Source organism: Leopardus geoffroyi, chromosome A1 (assembly GCF_018350155.1).
Source record: "Leopardus geoffroyi isolate Oge1 chromosome A1, O.geoffroyi_Oge1_pat1.0, whole genome shotgun sequence".
In the NCBI taxonomy this organism is placed as follows: Eukaryota; Metazoa; Chordata; class Mammalia; order Carnivora; family Felidae; genus Leopardus; species Leopardus geoffroyi.
The window spans coordinates 125,009,431-125,030,011 of record NC_059326.1 but is presented as its reverse complement, the minus strand read 5'-3'; the positions used below and the strand labels follow the sequence as shown (position 1 = coordinate 125,030,011).

General features: G+C 37.7%; 1 protein-coding gene and 1 long non-coding RNA gene across 6 annotated transcripts in view; one reads left to right on the top strand and one right to left on the bottom strand.

Moving 5' to 3' along the window:
* MAP3K1 (mitogen-activated protein kinase kinase kinase 1) overlaps window positions 1-20,581 on the bottom strand; it is an 83,029-nt gene that overhangs the window by 20,015 nt on the left and 42,433 nt on the right. For all 3 annotated transcript variants that reach the window (XM_045493622.1, XM_045493637.1, XM_045493629.1), the window contains exons 2-7: window positions 18,004-18,154; window positions 15,170-15,370; window positions 4,873-5,073; window positions 4,392-4,508; window positions 3,928-4,076; window positions 34-155 (exon numbers count right to left, since the gene is read on the bottom strand). In XM_045493622.1, the coding sequence (XP_045349578.1) occupies window positions 34-155; window positions 3,928-4,076; window positions 4,392-4,508; window positions 4,873-5,073; window positions 15,170-15,370; window positions 18,004-18,154 (941 nt within the window). The remainder of the gene's footprint in view (window positions 1-33; window positions 156-3,927; window positions 4,077-4,391; window positions 4,509-4,872; window positions 5,074-15,169; window positions 15,371-18,003; window positions 18,155-20,581) is intronic.
* The window catches only part of LOC123605945, an 81,212-nt gene that overhangs the window by 50,203 nt on the left and 10,428 nt on the right, over window positions 1-20,581 (top strand). The window contains exons 5-6 of one of the 3 annotated variants that reach the window (XR_006716026.1): window positions 15,172-15,325; window positions 16,585-16,663. This is a non-coding gene — a long non-coding RNA (uncharacterized LOC123605945). Of the gene's footprint in view, window positions 1-15,171; window positions 15,439-16,584; window positions 16,664-20,581 lie in introns of those variants that run through there. The other 2 variants (XR_006716023.1, XR_006716025.1) reach the window with 2 other exon arrangements.

Genomic DNA, 20,581 nt, shown 5'->3' with positions numbered 1-20,581 from the left:
CTGAGTGAGCAGGGGGAGGAAAGAGCCACATACAGATTGACATGCAGTGGTGATGCAGCTTGTTCCTGCAGCCGTCTTCACACACAGTGAGACTTTCTTCATCAAGCATGCCCAACAAGCAAATAGGACACATCTGTTCCTCCTCATCTTTGATACTGTAAGGAAGGGGAAATGAAAGCATTAAACAGAAAAGAATATAATACAGAATTAATGACATAGCTAAAAACAGTTTTGGATTCTTTACAATATGAAAAAATAGAAATTCTTGTTAGGAAATCTTACATACAACTATTTGAGAAATTTATTTTTCCTATTAATTAGTAGAGTAACTTTAAATAAGATTTTGAGTTAAGCTTTCCTTGCTATGAGTACAATTCAGTATATAAACTATAATCTTAAGAGACCCATGTAGCCCCCAGATTCTGCTGTTCATGAAAAACTGGTCTGAATGAGTGATAGTAAAGTAACAGTTTCCTAAAAAACGTTCCTAAAAGCTAAACAGGTCTAGCAAAGTCAGGATGCATGATTCCTCAGGTGAAGGCATACTTACTAGTCTCTCTCCCTCCTGACTATCTGCCCCTTTTCTTTATCTCTTTTCATAATTATGGAGCTACATGGAGTGGGGAAATGCTGTCAAAATATGCATGCAGCAATGACAAAAATTAACAAATACTGGAGAAATTATTTATACAACAATCTATAATAAAAATATTAATGGCAAAGATGATCCCAGCTCAAGTAACTTTTCAAATTACACCAAAATTAGCTTACTCAAAAGATTTAGAAAAAAAAAATTCCACAATTCAGTCCCACTGCAAGTATAACTTACTACTGAAATGCTTTTCTGACTTAAAAAAAAATTCCATCCTGGAATTTTTCTGCTAATCTTTTTACAGTATATATTTTGTAAACATTATTTAGATCATTTATCTATAGAGATGTACAATTTCATATACTACTTGTTACTAAACTCTTCATATACATAGTAAAAATTTAATGGTGGCATCATTTTCCACTGAGTAGATAGATCTAACTACATAAGCATTTATTTATTGTTGGACAAAAGTTGTTTCCGTATTTTCACATTTTAAGAAATAAGTAGAAATCTCTTTGTGCCCACTTCTACATTTCTGATTTTCTTTTCTTTAGCAGTTTTTTCAGGAGTCAAGTCATGTGAGTAGAGAGCAGATATTAGCATACTACAAGGGGATCAAATTAGCCTGTGCCAGCTTTTGTAAACAAAGTTTTTTTTGAACACAGCCATCCCCATTCATTCACATATCTTCTATGGGTTTTTCTGCTACAAGGGCAGAGATGAGTAGTTGTGACAGAGACCCAGTGAACCTTAAAGCCCAAAGTATTTAAAGTATAAAAAAGTGTAATAATGCCACTTATTGATAACCATTAAAATTTTTGGTCATTATAGTATGTATGTACCCATAATACCCTTTATATATATAAATATTGGGTTCATGCATGACATACAGCATTACAACCTAGATTTTGTTTCATGCCATTCAGTATTCTTCAGAAGCATAATTTTAACGGCTGCGTGAACTATTCCTAATATGGGTATACTTTAACCACTCCCTTGCTCCACGTTTAAGCTATTCTCAATTTTTCACAATACTGTGACAGTCATATTTATAAGTCTTGTGCATTTCTCAGATTAAAATTTTTTTCTTAAAAAAAGGTACATTTACTGGATCAACAAATACAAACATTTAAAAAATCACATTTTTTTTTTTTTTCCAGAAAGGCTATATAGCACTTGACATACAGTGAAGCAAATCCTTACACAAGAACTGAATGGTCTTCATTACAAAGTCTCTAAATAAATCTGATACCTTTTTTTTTTTTAATGACCATTTTCTTAGTTATCAGGTTAACTAAACCATTTTCATGTTTGTTTCAATTTTTTTTTTTTTAAGTTTATTTACTTATTTTGAAAAAAGAGAGAGAATCCCAAGCATGCTCCACACTGTCAGTGCAGATCCCAACATGGGGCCTGACCTCAAGAACTATGAGATCATGAACTGAGCTGAAATCAAGAGTCAGGACGCTTAACCAACTGAGCCACCCAGGTGCCCTACGGAATTCTTGTGTCAATACTGTCTTCATGCCCTTTGCCCACTTATGTACTGGGACCTTAGGTTCCTGTTTGCAGCTTTACTTTTTTTGGTAAAGTTTTTAAAGTATATTCCGATTGTCCTAATTGTTTTTTTACTGTTTCTTATATAATTTAAAATTAATACAATGCAATCAGGTTTCCAGATAAGTTTCTTTTTATTTTAATCTTTAGATATAAAAATTTGTGATTACGTGAAACATAACCTACTTAGCAACACAGTATAATCTCAGTAAAATCTAGATTATAGCTTCTGTGGTTTCTCTGCATGGATACATTAATCCAAATGAATTAATATCTATAGTATAGCCAGCCCATATTTGGAAGGTACCTTTGTTTATTTTAGAGAGACACTTTCTAACTTAACTTCAGCTACCTGGTTTTAAACATTTTTTATTTTTTCCAAAATAAAAAGCTACAGGAATGTCAACCAAAAGGAGAAAGGGTCCAGAATAAGTTTGGGTCAGGAAGCTTGAGAAATAAAATTCATTCTTTTCATCTATTTAGAAGAGATAAGTAGTAAGAGAAAGAGTTCTGAACTAAAAGTCAAGATGCTGAGGTTCTGGTTCTGCCTTTGCTCACCTGAGTGGCATGACCTCTTTTGGCTTCACTTATCATGGAACCACATAAACTAGAAATCTCTAATTCCCAAAAAGCTTGTAAAACTCTATGATTCTAAAACAAATTCATTTAACCAAAAATAAGGAAATTCAAACATTTACTTTTCCTATAGGTGAAAAAACTGGTCTCTCCATTTTTCACAAATCCCTTGATCTGATTACTTTCTATTTGTGAATTTTGAAGTAGTTACAATACGTAAAAAACTGATGGATGAAGATGGGATTTAATCACTTAGACCCGTGCTTCTCAAACAGGTGCCTCAGGAACACATAGGAGGTACCCTTTTATGAAAAGCAGCACTCTTTTCTGGAGTGATTTGAAAAACTCATTTTTACATTAAACCCAATAAGGAACTTGGAAAAGAAAGATAACTGACAAGAATTTTTATAATACTAGAGACTTGAAAAATTTTTCACACTGGTCATTTTAGGCTATATCTATCCTTCAGTATTGTATGTTCATTCTTATCAGCTAGGCAATGAAAAAGTTTGAGAAGTGCCGTAGATTTTAAGTAATAATTGTGATTAATGGTTACTGTATCTCTTAATTACAATTGATTAGTCTGTTTCCAAGAGTATCCTTGGGCTCTCACAAGTAAAACAGCCTGTAATGAGGATTCCCTGAAAAGATCTATGAAAGAAGTAGTGATGTCATACAATTTAGAGATCCTGCATTTCAAAGTGATTTTGGAAAACCATTTGCCTTGTATATAATTTGTTAATAAAACTATAGATATATTTTTTACACAGTGCTGCACCTTCATTATCTGCAAAAGAGTGATAAAACCTACCTAATGAGGTTGGCCTATGAACAGAATAAGACAACGTATTAGATGCTTGGCACAAAGTAATGACTGATAAACAGTAGCCACTTATATTTATACTTGCCACTTGATTTTTCTTGTTAAATGACTCTACTATACTCTGATATTTAAGGTGCCATTTTTCAACAGTGTGGTTTTTCAGGACGAGAAGTCCGCATATATATATGCATATATATGTGTGTATACACACACATGCTCAGATGATCTATGTTGTTTACCCTTGATTTTAACTTCAAAGCCAAGGTTCAATAGGTCAATTACTTTAGAGCAGCTTAACAAGTAGGTATACAAAATTACCTCTAAAATTAAAAAGTAACACTAGATTAATGCTTTTAATTCCTTAAATAGTACTAACCTGTTTTCTGAACTAGATGTAGAAGTACTAGATGATGACAATGTATGAGAATTTGACATGCGTGAAACAAACTTCTGGATGGTGTTACGAGATGGAGCTTTGATCCTTGAGCTACGCCTACTGTGATATTTCTGGAACAAACTTTCAACCTAACATTGAAAAAAAAACAGTAACAATGATATTCATGCCATAATAACATATAAAGAATTCTATAGAGGTTGAATTATTTGTCTTGTATTTCATAAGTTTTTCACAAAGCCAATTTAAGAGCTTCAAAATAACAGCAGGTCAGTGTTCACATTCTTTTCAGTCTGGAGGAAAAAGTCAATAGATTATAAGAGATAAGGCTCAAATAATTCTTCTGTGTCTTTATAACTTCAAAATGACTCCTCATGGAGAAGTGTCAGGAATGAGCCGTAAAAATTTATTAACAATTTTACTCTAAGGTACTTATTAAAAATTACCTCAAAATTCTTTAAAGTTTTTCTCCATAACATTGGGTCTGAAGGTTCTAGTTGAAACACCCGGAGCATAACAAATAACAGATGGATACAAAATGTTCCACGTCCACAGCTGCAGTTCTAGAGAGTTAAAAGAGAACTGATGGGTTAACAAATCTCTAGCTCTATTAGAATTCCTAAGATGATCACTTTTTTTTATATTTCCAAGTTTAACAAAGTTTCTATTTGCTTCATTATTCTTAAGTAAGATATATAAGGATATGCAAGAAAAGTCTATGTATGAACTAATCTCTTATTTTTGGTAAATTTATTAAATAGATCAAATCTGTATTCTCAGGTAGAAACCTTCACAAATACATTAAATAAAAATGTTTATCAGCCCAAAATATTTTTTAAACTCACTTTAGTTTACTTAAGAGAAATAAGTCATCTAAACTTAAGAAGAACAGATACTAATAAACTGTAGAATGGTGAAAGATCCTACCTGAGGCCCAATAAACACCCGGTATTTATTGTCTGGGCTGTCTCCTCCAATCAGGAAAGAGTTGGGTCCTATTTGTTGCAGTAAGTACAGCCTGGCCCGCATGACTTTGTTTACACGGCGGTTTGTCTCCTCAGGGCTGTATGGTGAGAAGCCATCCGGGGAAGGGGCTCTTCTAGGTGGTGTGATTCTCCCGCTCTGAAACTTCACAACATTGTTTTTGTATTAGGTAAATTGCTTACTTCTTGATAAGAAACACTACCTTAAAAAAAAGGTCGTATCAGATGGCCATGTGGTATTTTATATTCTGAAAAAATGCCCCCAAATATAATGGGACAAAATGCATATTGCAAATGCTTTTATTTGACATACTCATCACAAAGAAACTTCTAAAATCACAGTCATCCCTATAAATAATGATAAATATCTGGCCAAGTGAGACAACCATGTGATAATTTTACAAATTGTAAATATTTGAGTTCTTTGAAGAGTATTATGTAAACCAAGATGGAAAGCATAACAATTCACTTAGAAGCAAGCACAATGACTTGTTTCTAGTGATAAAAATTAAATATCCAGTTTCCTCACTTCCACTTAAGGTGTTACCAAATGCTCTTTTGCAAGAGCATATAAATGCTGCCATGCAATTCCTCCCATGGTGCAGTCTGTAGAGAACTAATGGAAGGGACTTTCCCCAGATTAAGACATCTCACCAAAGGCTGATAAAACTTCTCCTGTGGTGAGGGTGACATATACCACTCTCATTCTACCTCACTGATTCCCCTAGAACTTGGTCTTTCCATCAGTGGTCAGTGGGAATTCTAATTCTTTTTGACACCTAATTTAATCGTTAAAGATAATAAATGTTGGTGAGAACACGAAGCATTAGAGCCGTGCTGGTAGGGAAATAAAATGGTACAGCTCCTATGGAAAACATGACCCAGCAATTCCACTTCTAGGTATAAACCCAAGAGAAGTGAAAAGTTATGTCCACCCAAAGATTCATATACACATGTTCACAACAGCATTATATATAATAACCAAAGAGTGGGAATAACCCAAATGTCCATCAACTGATGAATGTATAAGCCAAATGTGTATATCCACACAAAAGAATGTTATCTTCTATAACTTAAAAGTATAGTACTTCTGGGGTGCCTGGTGGCTCAGTTAAGCGTCTGACTCTTCATTTCAGCTCAGGTCATCATCTTGCAGTTCGTGAATTTGAGCCCTGTAATCACAGTGACAGTGTGGACCCTGTTTGGGGTTCTCTCTCTTTCCTTCTCTCTCTGCCCTTTCCCAGCTCTTTCTTGCTCTTTCTCAAAATAAATAAACTTAAAAAAAATGGAGTACTTTTAAACATAAAGAGAAGTGGGTGTATCAGAAATTAGTTTTGAATGTTAAACAACAAAAAAGAGGAAGAATGATATGGCACAACTAATACTTTGTGTTAAAATATGAATGCACAGGGGCGCCTGGGTGGCGCAGTCGGTTAAGCGTCTGACTTCAGCTCAGGTCACGATCTCGCGGTCCGTGAGTTCGAGCCCCGCGTCGGGCTCTGGGCTGATGGCTCAGAGCCTGGAGCCTGTTTCCGATTCTGTGTCTCCCTCTCTCTCTGCCCCTCCCCCGTTCATGCTCTGTCTCTCTCTGTCTCAAAAATAAATAAACGTTAAAAAAAAAAAAAATATGAATGCACATGGCAAAAATTCACACACTGATAATTTAAAAAAATTTTTTTAATGTTTATTTATTTTTGAGAGTGGGAGCAGGGGAGAGCAAGAGTGAGTGGGGAATAGAGGATCTGAAGCAGGCTCCATGCTGCTGACGGCAGAGAGACCAATGCGGGGCTTGAACTCATGAATAGTGAGATCATGGCCTGAGCTGAAGTCGGATGCTTAACTGACTGAGCCACCCAGGTGCCCAATGCACACACTGATAAGTAAACACAGTTTGTGGGGGAAAACAAAACTAAAACAAAGAGAGTATGGATACAACTTATATGATGCTGTGTGAAAGAAGCCAGTCACAAAAGACCACATATACTGCATGACTCCATTTACTGTATATGTAATGACCAGAAAAGGCAAATTATATATAGAGTCAGAAAGTACATTAATGGTTGCCTAGGGCTGAGGATAGACTGCTCATTGGTCTGGGGTTTCTGGGATGATGAAAATGTTTTAAAGTTGACTGCTGTGATGGCTATAACTCTGAGTAGACCAAAACCAAGGAACTATATAACTTAAACAGGTAAACTGTACTGTATAGGAATTATATCTCAAATACAGCCATTATTTTTTAACAGGCAGTTATTAAAAAAAAAAAGTACACGTGTACATGCTATATGACCTAAGTATTCATACTATGGATTTGCTCACAGATGTGCAAAATGATGTATGCCTAAAAAGTATGTTTGCATACTTTTTTTTAGTAATGAAAGTGAAGAAGGAATATAAATGTCCATTACTATGAAGTTCATTAAACTATGATTTATCCAGATAATGAAATGCTAAGTTGCTGTTAAATGAGGGGTAACTTTGACATCTATCCTAAAGTGGGAGAGGGCAGGGAAAATGTAATTTGTATGTACTCGTGGTAGACTTTTACTTTGATGGCTCCTATGAACCACACTGCCCAGTACTTGCACCCTTGTGGAGTCCCCCACCACACTGATTCTGGGTTTGCAACTGGCATGTAACTACTTTTGGGCAATAAGGCATTAGGAAATAAGGCAGCTTTATAAGAACTTCCACACTGGACTTGCCCTCCTGATACACTTTTTTTTTTGGCTTAACAGAAATTTGTTTCACAGTTTCAGAGGTTAGAAGTCCAAGAGCAGATGTCAGCAGGGTGGATTCCCTCTTAGGACTGTGAGAGAAAATATGTTTCATGTTCTCTCTTACCTTGCAACACTTGGTGTTGTGCTGTGAGAACGAAAGAGATGTCAGCAGCCCCCAACTGTTCTAGCATCCCAGCTGAAACACCGGATATGGGAGTAAGGAAGCATTTTGGATATTCTAACTTCCACAGATGCCATGAGGAACAGACAGAAGTCACTCTTGCTGAGCTCCACCTAATTTGCAGATTCATGATTGTTCTTATTTTAAGTTTTGTTTTTTTTTTAATAGCTCATTTAAAGGTGTGTCAACATAAAGCCAATAAATACTGGTAGGTATCTTGGGCTTTAATGTGAAAAGATTCACTTAAAATTTACTTCTGGAAGGATTTATATGCAAATCTCCCCTTGGTAGGCATGACCTTAATCATTCTACCATTCACTCATTTTGCTCTTCAAGTTTAGAAAGTCAATTTTAACTTGCATTTTGCCACTAGAGGTCTCATTCTTTCATTTTCTCTCTGGAAGTTAGCACCTATCATTTTGTAAATCTCTGATGTCTGATTTAAAATAGAAGACAGCTGGATTCTCATTGATGCTTCTGCATTCAGTCTGCTGTGATACTATGTTCTGGTTAAAGTACATGAAGAAAATGCGGCTTTACAAATATATGTAGCTGGAGAGAGGAGGGAAGATGGCGGCGTAGGAGGACGCTGGGCTCACCGCGCGTCCTGCTGATCACTTAGATTCCACCTACACCTGCCTAAATAACCCAGAAAACCGCCAGAGGATTAGCAGAACGAGTCACCGGAGCCAAGCGCAGACGAGAGGCCCACGGAAGAGGGTAGGAAGGGCGGCAAGGCGGTGCGTGCTCCACGGACTGGCGGGAGGGAGCTGGGGCTGAGGGGCGGCTCGCCGGCCAAGCAGAGCCCCCGAGTCTGGCGGGCAAAAGCGGCCTGACGGACTGTGTTCTGACAGCAAGCGCGACTTAGCGTCTGGGAGGTCATAAGTTAACAGCTCTGCTCGGAAAGCGGGAAGGCTGGAGGACAAAGGGAGGGAGAGCTGCTGAGCCCCCGGACGACAGAGCTCAGTTTGGTGGGGAGCAAAGGCGCTCGCCAGCGCCATCTCTCCCGCCCACCCCCCAGCCAAAATCCCAAAGGGAACCAGTTCCTGCCAGGGAACTTGCTCGCTCCACGCAAACACCCAACTCTGTGCTTCTGCGGAGGAGCCAAACCTCCGGCAGCGGATCTGACTCCCTCCCGCTGCCACAGGGCCCCTCCTGAAGTGGATCACCTAAGGAGAAGAGAGCTAAGCCTGCCCCTCCTGCCCCTGTGCACCTTGCCTACCCACCCCAGCTAATACGCCAGATCCCCAGCATCACAAGCCTGGCAGTGTGCAAGTAGCCCAGACGGGCCATGCCACCCCACAGTGAATCCCGCCCCTAGGAGAGGGGAAGAGAAGGCACACACCAGTCTGACTGTGGCCCCAGCGGTGGGCCAGGGGCAGACATCAGGTCTGACTGCGACTCCGCCCACCAACTCCAGTTATACACCACAGCACAGGGGAAGTCCCCTGCAGGTCCTCACCACGCCAGGGACTATCCAAAATGACCAAGCGGAAGAATTCCCCTCAGAAGAATCTCCAGGAAATAACAACAGCTAATGAACTGATCAAAAAGGATTTAAATAATATAACAGAAAGTGAATTTAGAATAATAGTCATAAAATTAATCGCTGGGCTTGAAAACAGTATAGAGGACAGCAGAGAATCTCTTGCTACAGAGATCAAGGGACTAAGGAACAGTCACGAGGAGCTGAAAAACGCTTTAAATGAAATGCAAAACAAAATGGAAACCACCACAGCTCGGATTGAAGAGGCAGAGGAGAGAATAGGTGAACTAGAAGATAAAGTTATGGAAAAAGAGGAAGCTGAGAAAAAGAGAGAGAAAAAAATCCAGGAGTATGAGGGGAAAATTAGAGAACTAAGTGATACACTAAAAAGAAATAATATACGCATAATTGGTATCCCAGAGGAGGAAGAGAGAGGGAAAGGTGCTGAAGGAGTACTTGAAGAAATAATAGCTGAGAACTTCCCTGAACTGGGGAAGGAAAAAGGCATTGAAATCCAAGAGGCACAGAGAACTCCCTTCAGACGTAACTTGAATCGACCTTCTGCACGACATATCATAGTGAAACTGGCAAAATACAAGGATAAAGAGAAAATTCTGAAAGCAGCAAGGGGTAAATGTGCCCTCACATATAAAGGGAGACCTATAAGACTCGTGACTGATCTCTCTTTTGAAACTTGGCAGGCCAGAAAGAATTGGCACGAGATTTTCAGTGTGCTAGACAGAAAAAATATGCAGCCGAGAATCCTTTATCCAGCAAGTCTGTCATTTAGAATAGAAGGAGAGATAAAGGTCTTCCCAAACAAACAAAAACTGAAGGAATTTGTCACCACTAAACCAGCCCTACAAGAGATCCTAAGGGGGACCCTGTGAGACAAAGTACCAGAGACAACACTACAAGCATAAAACATACAGACATCACAATGACTCTAAACCCGTATCTTTCTATAATAACACTGAATGTAAATGGATTAAATGCGCCAACCAAAAGACACAGCGTATCAGAATGGATAAAAAAACAAGACCCATCTATTTGCTGTCTACAAGAGACTCATTTTAGACCTGAGGACACCTTTAGATTGAGAGTGAGGGGATGGAAAACTATTTATCATGCTACTGGAAGCCAAAAGAAAGCTGGAGTAGCCATACTTATATCAGACAAACTAGACTTTAAAGGCTGTAACAAGAGATGAAGAAGGACATTATATAATAGTTACAGGGTCTATTCATCAGGAAGAGCTAACAATTATAAATGTCTATGCGCCGAATACCGGAGCCCCCAAATATATAAAACAACTACTCATAAACATAAGCAACCTTATTGATAAGAATGTGGTAATTGCAGGGGACTTTAACACCCCACTTACAGAAATGGATAGATCATCTAGACACACGGTCAGTAAAGAAACAAGGGCCCTGAATGAGACATTGGATCAGATGGACTTGACAGATCTATTTAGAACTCTGCATCCCAAAGCAACAGAATATACTTTCTTCTCGAGTGCACATGGAACATTCTCCAAGATAGATCATATACTGGGTCACAAAACAGCCCTTCATAAGTTTACCAGAATTGAAATTATACCATGCATACTTTCAGACCACAATGCTATGAAGCTTGAAATCAACCACAGAAAAAAGTCTGGAAAACCTCCAAAAGCATGGAGGTTAAAGAACACCCTACTAACGAATGAGTGGGTCAACCAGGCAATTAGAGAAGAAATTAAAAAATATATGGAAACAAACGAAAATGAAAATACAAGAATCCAAACGCTTTGGGACGCAGCGAAGGCAGTCCTGAGAGGAAAATACATCGCAATCCAGGCCTATCTCAAGAAACAAGAAAAATCCCAAATACAAAATCTAACAGCACACCTAAAGGAAATAGAAGCAGAACAGCAAAGACACCCCAAACCCAGCAGAAGAAGAGAAATAATAAAGATCAGAGCAGAAATAAACAATATAGAGTCTAAAAAAACTGTAGAGCAGATCAACGAAACCAAGAGTTGGTTTTTTGAAAAAATAAACAAAATTGACAAACCTCTAGCCAGGCTTCTCAAAAAGAAAAGGGAGATGACCCAAATAGATAAAATCATGAATGAAAATGGAATGATTACAACCAATCCCTCAGAGATAAAAACAATTATCAGGGAATACTATGAAAAATTATATGCCAACAAATTGGACAACCTGGAAGAAATGGACAAATTCCTGAACACCCACACTCTTCCAAAACTCAATCAGGAGGAAATAGAAAGCTTGAACAGACCCATAACCAGCGAAGAAATTGAATCGGTTATCAAAAATCTCCCAACAAATAAGAGTCCAGGACCAGATGGCTTCCCAGGGGAGTTCTACCAGACGTTTAAAGCAGAGATAATACCTATCCTTCTCAAGCTATTCCAAGAAATAGAAAGGGAAGAAAAACTTCCAGACTCATTCTAGGAAGCCAGTATTACTTTGATTCCTAAACCAGACAAAGACCCAGTAAAAAAAAGAGAACTACCGGCCAATATCCCTGATGAATATGGATGCAAAAATTCTCAATAAGATACTAGCAAATCGAATTCAACGGCATATAAAAAGAATTATTCATCATGATCAAGTGAGATTCATTCCTGGGATGCAGGGCTGGTTCAACATTCGCAAATCAATCAACGTGATACATCACATTAATAAAAAAAAAAAAAGAGAAGAACCATATGATCCTGTCAATCGATGCAGAAAAGGCCTTTGACAAAATCCAGCACCCTTTCTTAATAAAAACCCTTGAGAAAGTCGGGATAGAAGGAACATACTTAAAGATCATAAAAGCCATTTATGAAAAGCCCACAGCTAACATCATCCTCAATGGGGAAAAACTGAGAGCTTTTTCCCTGAGATCAGGAACACGACAGGGATGCCCACTCTCACCGCTGTTGTTTAACATAGTGCTGGAAGTTCTAGCATCAGCAGTCAGACAACAAAAGGAAATCAAAGGCATCAAAATTGGCAAAGATGAAATCAAGCTTTCGCTTTTTGCAGATGACATGATATCATACATGGAAAATCCGATAGACTCCACCAAAAGTCTGCTAGAATTGATCCATGAATTCAGCAAAGTTGCAGGATACAAAATCAATGTACAGAAATCAGTTGCATTCTTATACACTAACAATGAAGCAACAGAAAGACAAATAAAGAAACTGATCCCATTCACAATTGCACCAAGAAGCATAAAATACCTAGGAATAAATCTAACCAAAGATGTAAAGGATCTGTATGCTGAAAACTATAGAAAGCTTATGAAGGTAATTGAAGAAGATATAAAGAAATGGAAAGACATTCCCTGCTCATGGATTGGAAAAATAAATATTGTCAAAATGTCAATAGTACCCAAAGCTATCTACACATTCAATGCAATCCCAATCAAAATTGCACCAGCATTTTCTCGAAACTAGAACAAGCAATCCTAAAATTCATATGGAACCACAAAAGGCCCCGAATAGCCAAAGGAATTTTGAAGAAGAAGACCAAAGCAGGAGGCATCACAATCCCAAACTTTAGCCTCTACTACAAAGCTGTCATCATCAAGACAGCATGGTATTGGCACAAAAACAGACACATAGACCAATGGAATAGAATAGAAACCCCAGAACTAGACCCACAAACGTATGGCCAACTCATCTTTGACAAAGCAGGAAAGAACATCCAATGGAAAAAAGACAGCCTCTTTAACAAATGGTGCTGGGAGAACTGGACAGCAACATGCAGAAGGTTGAAACTAGACCACTTTCTCACACCATTCACAAAAATAAACTCAAAATGGATAAAGGACCTGAATGTGAGACAGGAAACCATCAAAACCTTAGAGGAGAAAGCAGGAAAAGACCTCTCTGACCTCAGCCGTAGCAATCTCTTACTCGACACATCCCCAAAGGCAAGGGAATTAAAAGCAAAAGTGAATTACTGGGACCTTATGAAGATAAAAAGCTTCTGCACAGCAAAGGAAACAACCAACAAAACTAAAAGGCAACCAACGGAATGGGAAAAGATATTTGCAAATGACATATCGGACAAAGGGCTAGTATCCAAAATCTATAAAGAGCTCACCAAACTCCACACCCGAAAAACAAATAACCCAGTGAAGAAATGGGCAGAAAACATGAATAGACACTTCTCTAAAGAAGACATCCGGATGGCCAACAGGCACATGAAAAGATGTTCAACGTCGCTCCTCATCAGGGAAATACAAATCAAAACCACATTCAGGTATCACCTCACGCCAGTCAGAGTGGCCAAAATGAACAAATCAGGAGACTCTAGATGCTGGAGAGGATGTGGAGAAACGGGAACCCTCTTGCACTGTTGGTGGGAATGCAAATTGGTGCAGCCGCTCTGGAAAGCAGTGTGGAGGTTCCTCAGAAAATTACAAATAGACCTACCCTATGACCCAGCAATAGCACTGCTAGGAATTTATCCAAGGGATACAGGAGTACTGATGCATAGGGGCACTTGTACCCCAATGTTCATAGCAGCACTCTCAACAATAGCCAAATTATGGAAAGAGCCTAAATGTCCATCAATTGATGAATGGATAAAGAAATTGTGGTTTATATACACAATGGAATACTACGTGGCAATGAGAAAAAATGAAATATGGCCTTTTGTAGCAACGTGGATGGAACTGGAGAGTGTGATGCTAAGTGAAGTAAGCCATACAGAGAAAGACAGATACCATATGGTTTCACTCTTATGTGGATCCTGAGAAACTTAACAGGAACCCATGGGGGAGGGGGAGGAAAAAAGAAAAAAAAAAAAGAGGTTAGAGTGGGAGAGAGCCAAAGCATAAGAGACTGTTAAAAACTGAGAACAAACGGAGGGTTGATGGGGGGTGGGAGGGAGGGGAGGGTGGGTGATGGGTATTGAGGAGGGCACCTTTTGGGATGAGCACTGGGTGTTGTATGGAAACCAATTTGATAATAAATTTCATATAATAAAAAAATAAATAAATAAATAAAAATAATAAAAAAAAAAACAAATATATGTAGCTGGGAAAGGTATTGTAAAAGACAATAATTATGAACACTCTTTTTTGATACTACTCCAAAGAAGTGGTTTCTTAAAGGAGACTGATATGGAATCTGAAACCACACCAACAAACTTTTCCTACTGTTACACATTAAAATCCAGATGGTATATCTCACACAATTTGAATGGATCATTTACCTAAGGATGGTTTTGTTTCATCATGCACTGGTCATCAGGAAAATACTGGTTCACTAAGTTATGCAGATCTCTCAAATGTTCACACATTTCACTGTGCGATATATATGGGGAAAAAAAAATCACAGTTGATAAAATCACTGATTTCATTAGAAAATTCTTTTAAGGATTGGGAAACTGTCAAGCTGACAGTGGTAGATAGTTTTCCAAAATTCTAATTTTTGCTTGAAATCTCAAATTTTACCACTGGTGAAAAAACATTTCCGTTGCCTTCCTTCAAGTTCCTTCCTTCACTTAACTAGTCTTAAGGAAAATGCCAAATACCCAAGTGAAGAATACATTTTCTATTGTCACAGCTTTAATTCAGGTGAATGCACCAGCAGCTTTACCCACCAATTTAAATGTTAATGCAGAGAAAGGGGCAAATAACATCTCAGTTTTATTACCAAATTTGCTTTGAATTAACGGATCCACAGAAAAGGTCCCAGGACCTTCCCTCTTCCCCCAACGTAGGGCTTGTGGACCACACTTTGAGAAGTGCTGCTTTAACAGATGTCTAGCAATATTTTCTGTGTTACAGATGAATCTAAAAATTGTAGAAACTTAACATGCTTGTTGAAACATTAACTTACAGGTACGGGGGAGACTCTCTTTCTCCTCACTCCTGGAGATTCAGATTTCACTGTGCGGCCCGCCGGGGAGCTGCCGGGAGAAGGACTGCGGCGGCCCTTGGGAGCTGGTGAAGCGGTGCTTGCCTGGCTTTCTCCTGGAGACTCAGCTGCCAAGCTGTGAGTTTCAGAACCGTCTCCTTTAATAGGGATTGGTTTTACCACCTAAATTAAAATTCCAATATTCTCATTACTTAAAAATATAAAAAATAAGTAAATTTGAACACAACAGACTAAGAGATGAACTCAAGTTTTTCATCACACAATATTATACAAATATAACAGACAACATATCAACTTTTGTTTAGTCTTACTTCAAATGATATAAATGTAAGACTTTTTACCCACAGATTTCATTAACGTAGGCTTTATCACTAGTTAAAATGTTATTATGTAATTTTAGAAATTTAGCATTATCTGTTATTATGTGCCCTAAATCACTTAACATTAAAAATCAACAATCACAGGTTAGTAAACAAATGTGAAAAATAAGCACTTATACCTTCTACAGTTAACTTATTCAACTAGATTAAAGTAGATGTTTTTTCATTTCTATTGAGAAAATGCAGGATCTTGAAAACAATAATGGGAGTAATTTATGTGCCCAAATAGTCTAATCGATACAAAGCCATTTTGCCTTTTTTTTTTTTTTGCAATGTTATGTTACAATAGTTTAGACATATATTTCAGAATCACCAAAAGAAGCTAGATATTTAAAAGATCAATCTCTCAAGCACAAATGCAGGCTATAAAACCTGCTATTTCTCAACAGACCTAATCTAGCTATGACCAAAAGGCCATACACTGTAGCCTTAGCCAACCTTCCCCACCTTCCTTCCACTACTCTTCTACTGTTCTACTAGCCAGCTGCTGTGCCTACCACACACGCCTAACCTGGCCTTGTCCTGCACTCTCACTCCCACTCTCCCTTCTAATCCACATCTCTAGCCTGCAGCATACCAGGTAGCATACCTTCACCTGGTGAAAACACCCACCTTTTAAGGCTCGGTTAAAATCCTACCTTTAACAAAAGTGCCCTTAACTCTGTCAGCCTGACATTTTTCTTCTAAGTCATCATTGCTTTCTGCCCACTCCACACATTTGGTGTATACTCACAAACTGTTCTGTGGTATTTCATGCCTTTATTTTTATTTATAAGTTGCATTTTCACAACTGGAGATATTTATACCTCACTTATATTTCAAGAAGGATCTGATGTAATTTATATAAGACACAATAAACACAATCAGATTTCCCAAGTAGACTATAAACTTCTTAAGGGTAATATGAAATCTGTAAACTGTAACATACAGGGTAGTATAACTGAGCTAAGGACTACGTGTCACATGTCTTATTCCACACATCTCTTCCCTCTTTAGCTCTGTCTTGTATTTAAGGATTTGCCAGAAAGGGGACAGTGAGAAAAACCAAAATTTCGTCTTAGAAAATGGAATGTCCTTAGTTTATATGTAATAAAGGATTGGCTTTATTGGCTTCTTTTTAAAAAGTTGTAATTTCTGCTTTATGGTATTCTCAAAAGATTTAGACTCTCCACTAGCACAAGGAGCTCCAGAAAGCAACACATTCAAATGGCTTTACCTACTCAAAAGTTCTTTGTAGTAACTGGGTAGAAATTTACTCCCTTCTGTAAGTTATTTCAATAGAACTTTCGCTTTTCTAAGATAAATTCCTGATTTCTTCATCTTTATCCTCTGACATGATTACTAAAACAGTGAGGGGTTCTCGCCATACTACTTCCTATGAAAAACAAATGGAAGAAATGTGGAAGCTCAGCTGGAAAGGAAAGGACTCATGAGTAACACAGCTTAAAAAGCTGGTAGATAAAGGAACAATTAAATATATTCTATATTGGCTCCATGGGTAAACACCAGTAGGTAGAACGTGCAAGACAACACAATGATGAGGGATGTCTATGTGGCTATCAAGCACTTGAAATATGGCTATGTGGCTGAGGAACTAAATTTTTACTTTATTTACATTTAATTAATTTCAATTTGAACTTAAATTGGCAAGTGGGATAAATGGAGAGCTAGCTGGTCATTTGGCAAGGGTAAAGGTCAAGGGTTTCAAATGTCAGGTGAGTAGCTTGCCCAATAACTTTTATGATTATGCCCACCATCCCTTTGCCTACCCCAAACCTAATCAATCTTAACTTATCTTTGTTTATAAAGGACAAAAAACTTGCCGATACAGGCTGATACGGGATCACTTAACAATTGAGGTCTACCTCCTTTGTAAGAATGAGAAGCACATTTCATAGTATTTGTATACCTTAAAAGAGAATAACCATGGCACAAGATGGAGTATGACGTTCTCTCCTAATCCTAGTAATCTAGGTTTCTTTCCTCAAACCCTGGGCATCTTTTAAATTTACCTCAAACTCTATGAGGCTATTCAGTTTTTGCTTTCCTGGATGATTTCTGGAACTCAGATCTTTGGATCCTATCTTAGAGAGAGAACATTAGAAAAATTGCTTTTCTTTCTTAAAATACAGTATAAATCTCTACCAAAAGGATTTTAGACACTGACAGTAGGGGGCAGTGTTGCTTTAAGCATTAGCTACCCAATCCAACCAGTTCAGTTTCTAGAACAATTTAAGGTGCTTAATGAGCATAGTTTTAGCTATGTTTTATTCCAAGTGGCTAGAATGGTAAGCAAATCAAATAACTGCATTTAAAATCAAGAAGAAAAAAAAAGCTTACAAGAGGATCTACTTATGCTTAATTTCCCATCTCTTCCTATGCCTTCTCCCTTATGGCAGGTAAACAGACACTTACCACAGGGCCCCTCCTATTTCTTCTCTCCAGCCACTCGTGTTTCCAGGCTGGCATACAGGTTGCCTTCAGTTTCTCCCTGATCATTCGTTCTTCTGGGCGATCGTCCATCTTATGCAACCCCTTGAGAGTTTCTTTATTCTCCATCTCGCGACTAAAATGGAGGGAGCAATAAGAAAGAGATTAGTATATAAAAAATTTCCAAGAATAAATAGTATTTTATATTTTCAGTGGACATGTAACTAAAAAGGTAACTGCTAAAACCTCAAACGATTTAAGCCAAGTATGAAAGAGTCACTGTGAATCGTATATACTCTGTTTTTCAATGTTGTATGGTAATGTGAGTGTAATAATGCCTTTAAAAAGAAAAGTTCTATTTAGAAGGTGCAGGCTTACTAATACTACTAACACAGACCTTTGTTTACAGGTAGTTAACAAAATGGATCCCAAGACATTAAGTACTGCATTAAGAAACACATTCATGAAGACTGCACTGCTTCCATTTATACCACTCTCACATACTTGAAGTATTTAACAGACAAATATTTACAAGAGCATTTTACTACTCTAGGATTTCCAATAATTTAAGTAAATATAGATAGAATCTGGTGGATATTCTCATTTTCTGAAAAAAGCTAAATCAATATTTAATAAGCTAAGTGAAACCTAACCACATCTTCTATGATCTCACAATATTTGTTCAAAGCCTAAATGATTAGATTTGTATTCTTGTAACATTATTTCCACATCAAAGTATTGGGGACACTCCATATATAAAATGTAAAAATTGGTAGAAACATGTGACCTTTACTCCATAATATACTGTGGAGTTATCAGAATAAAATAATCTGTAAGCTAGTAATTTTTGAAAATTAATCCTAAAAGGCTCCTAAAATTATTTAGCCTTTAATAGGTAAAGCATCCACTAATTTCAAATACACTTATATCCACATGCGGATATATACAACAGATACAATATACATATGCATGGATTTTAAAACCTGATTCATAAGGAAACAGTTAAAGCATTTGCACTCTGGGAGAAGTAACAATTTAAAAAATACTAATAAGCTAAGTTCAATAACTATTTTGGAAATTCTATAAAGCTACAGAACTGATTTTTCTACATAGATAGGAAAAGGAAATACTCAAGGAAATACCAGAGATGATAACTGCAAGCTTACTAAAAAGTGAAATGCAAACTCCTCTAGGAATTTTCCAGATAATTACAACCACAGAGCAGCACTATCTTCAGAGAACCACCAAAACTTAAAACTAAATATGCACTAGAAAGTAAATGGTTAACTGGTTTTCCTAAAGCATCAATTCTGGAGGGGAGTGAAAATCAACAAGTTAAACATCCCTGTGCAGAGATTGGTCTAGAGAGTTTTAGGAATGCAAAGAGTACAAAACATTTGAAAACTTGCAAATCGGCATTAAGAGCATGTAGTAGAGTATTTCCATCACATGGTATAAAAAAGCTGTCAAAAAAAAAAAAAAAAAAAAAAAAAGAGGCTACCTGAGAAGAAAAAAGGTAAAGGAAGGAAGGAAGGAAAGGAAGGAGATTCTTTTATTTACTTAGAAGTGCCTGGCTGTTTTTCCTGCTCTGATTATAGTAAAAAATATAACTTTTGGGGTATATAAGAGAAGACTAGAGAAGGAGGGAGGAGAGGGAAAGGAAGAGAGGAAAGAAAGGGAAGGAACAAGAAAGAAGAAAAGGAGAGGAGAGTGAGAGAGTAGGGGGTGGGGAGGGCTAAGGGAAGGAAAAGGCAGGGATAGAGAAACGTTTTCACAAAATTTCATCCTGTTCAGTTACTACTTACCCAGGGAAGCTCAGATTTACAGGCAACTGAATTTATGGGCTGACTGCATACCAAAAATTCACTTATAATTCTCTAGTTTGAAAAGCAAACACTTTCCCCTCCAGTAACAACGTTGCAAGGCGTGGCTAGGTTCCCAGGCTAGTTCTCAAAAAATAAGTCACATGGCAGAACTGCAGTACATTTTACACCAGAAGCTCCTGCACTCCCAGACAAGAGAGCTTATCTTCCCTTTGGTCCTAAATGTCTCTCCTCCCCCACATTTGTTTTAGGAGTATCTCTTCTCCATTCTGTATTTTCAGTGTCTCTCTCCCAGGAACCCACCAGAAGACTCTCCCTGTCTAAACACCTCTTCCTGGAAGATGTGGCCTCCTTAAAGTTGGCATGAGTTGCCTCTTTCCTTTTTGCTTGTTTGAAAATACTGTAATTATTTAAACCAATTTCTCAATAAATAATAGGGAATGAGCAAACTAGTAGTTCAACTTTTACATACATCTGTTTCTTCAGAACAAGGGAGTGAAATGGAAGTGCTGGGTCAGACCGTACACAAATTTAAGATTCCTGATAATACTGGCAAATTATCTTCAAGAAAATGTATCTTCCATTCACAATCCCTCAGGTCAAGTTGCCATCTTAGCTGGTCTGTACTAACAGACTCCTAAGGGGGCTTCTTCACTTTGAATCTTACTCCAGTCCAGGTTTCACAGAGCAGCCAGGGTCACTTCCTCTATTAAAACCCTCCAGTGGTTTGCCCCTGGGCT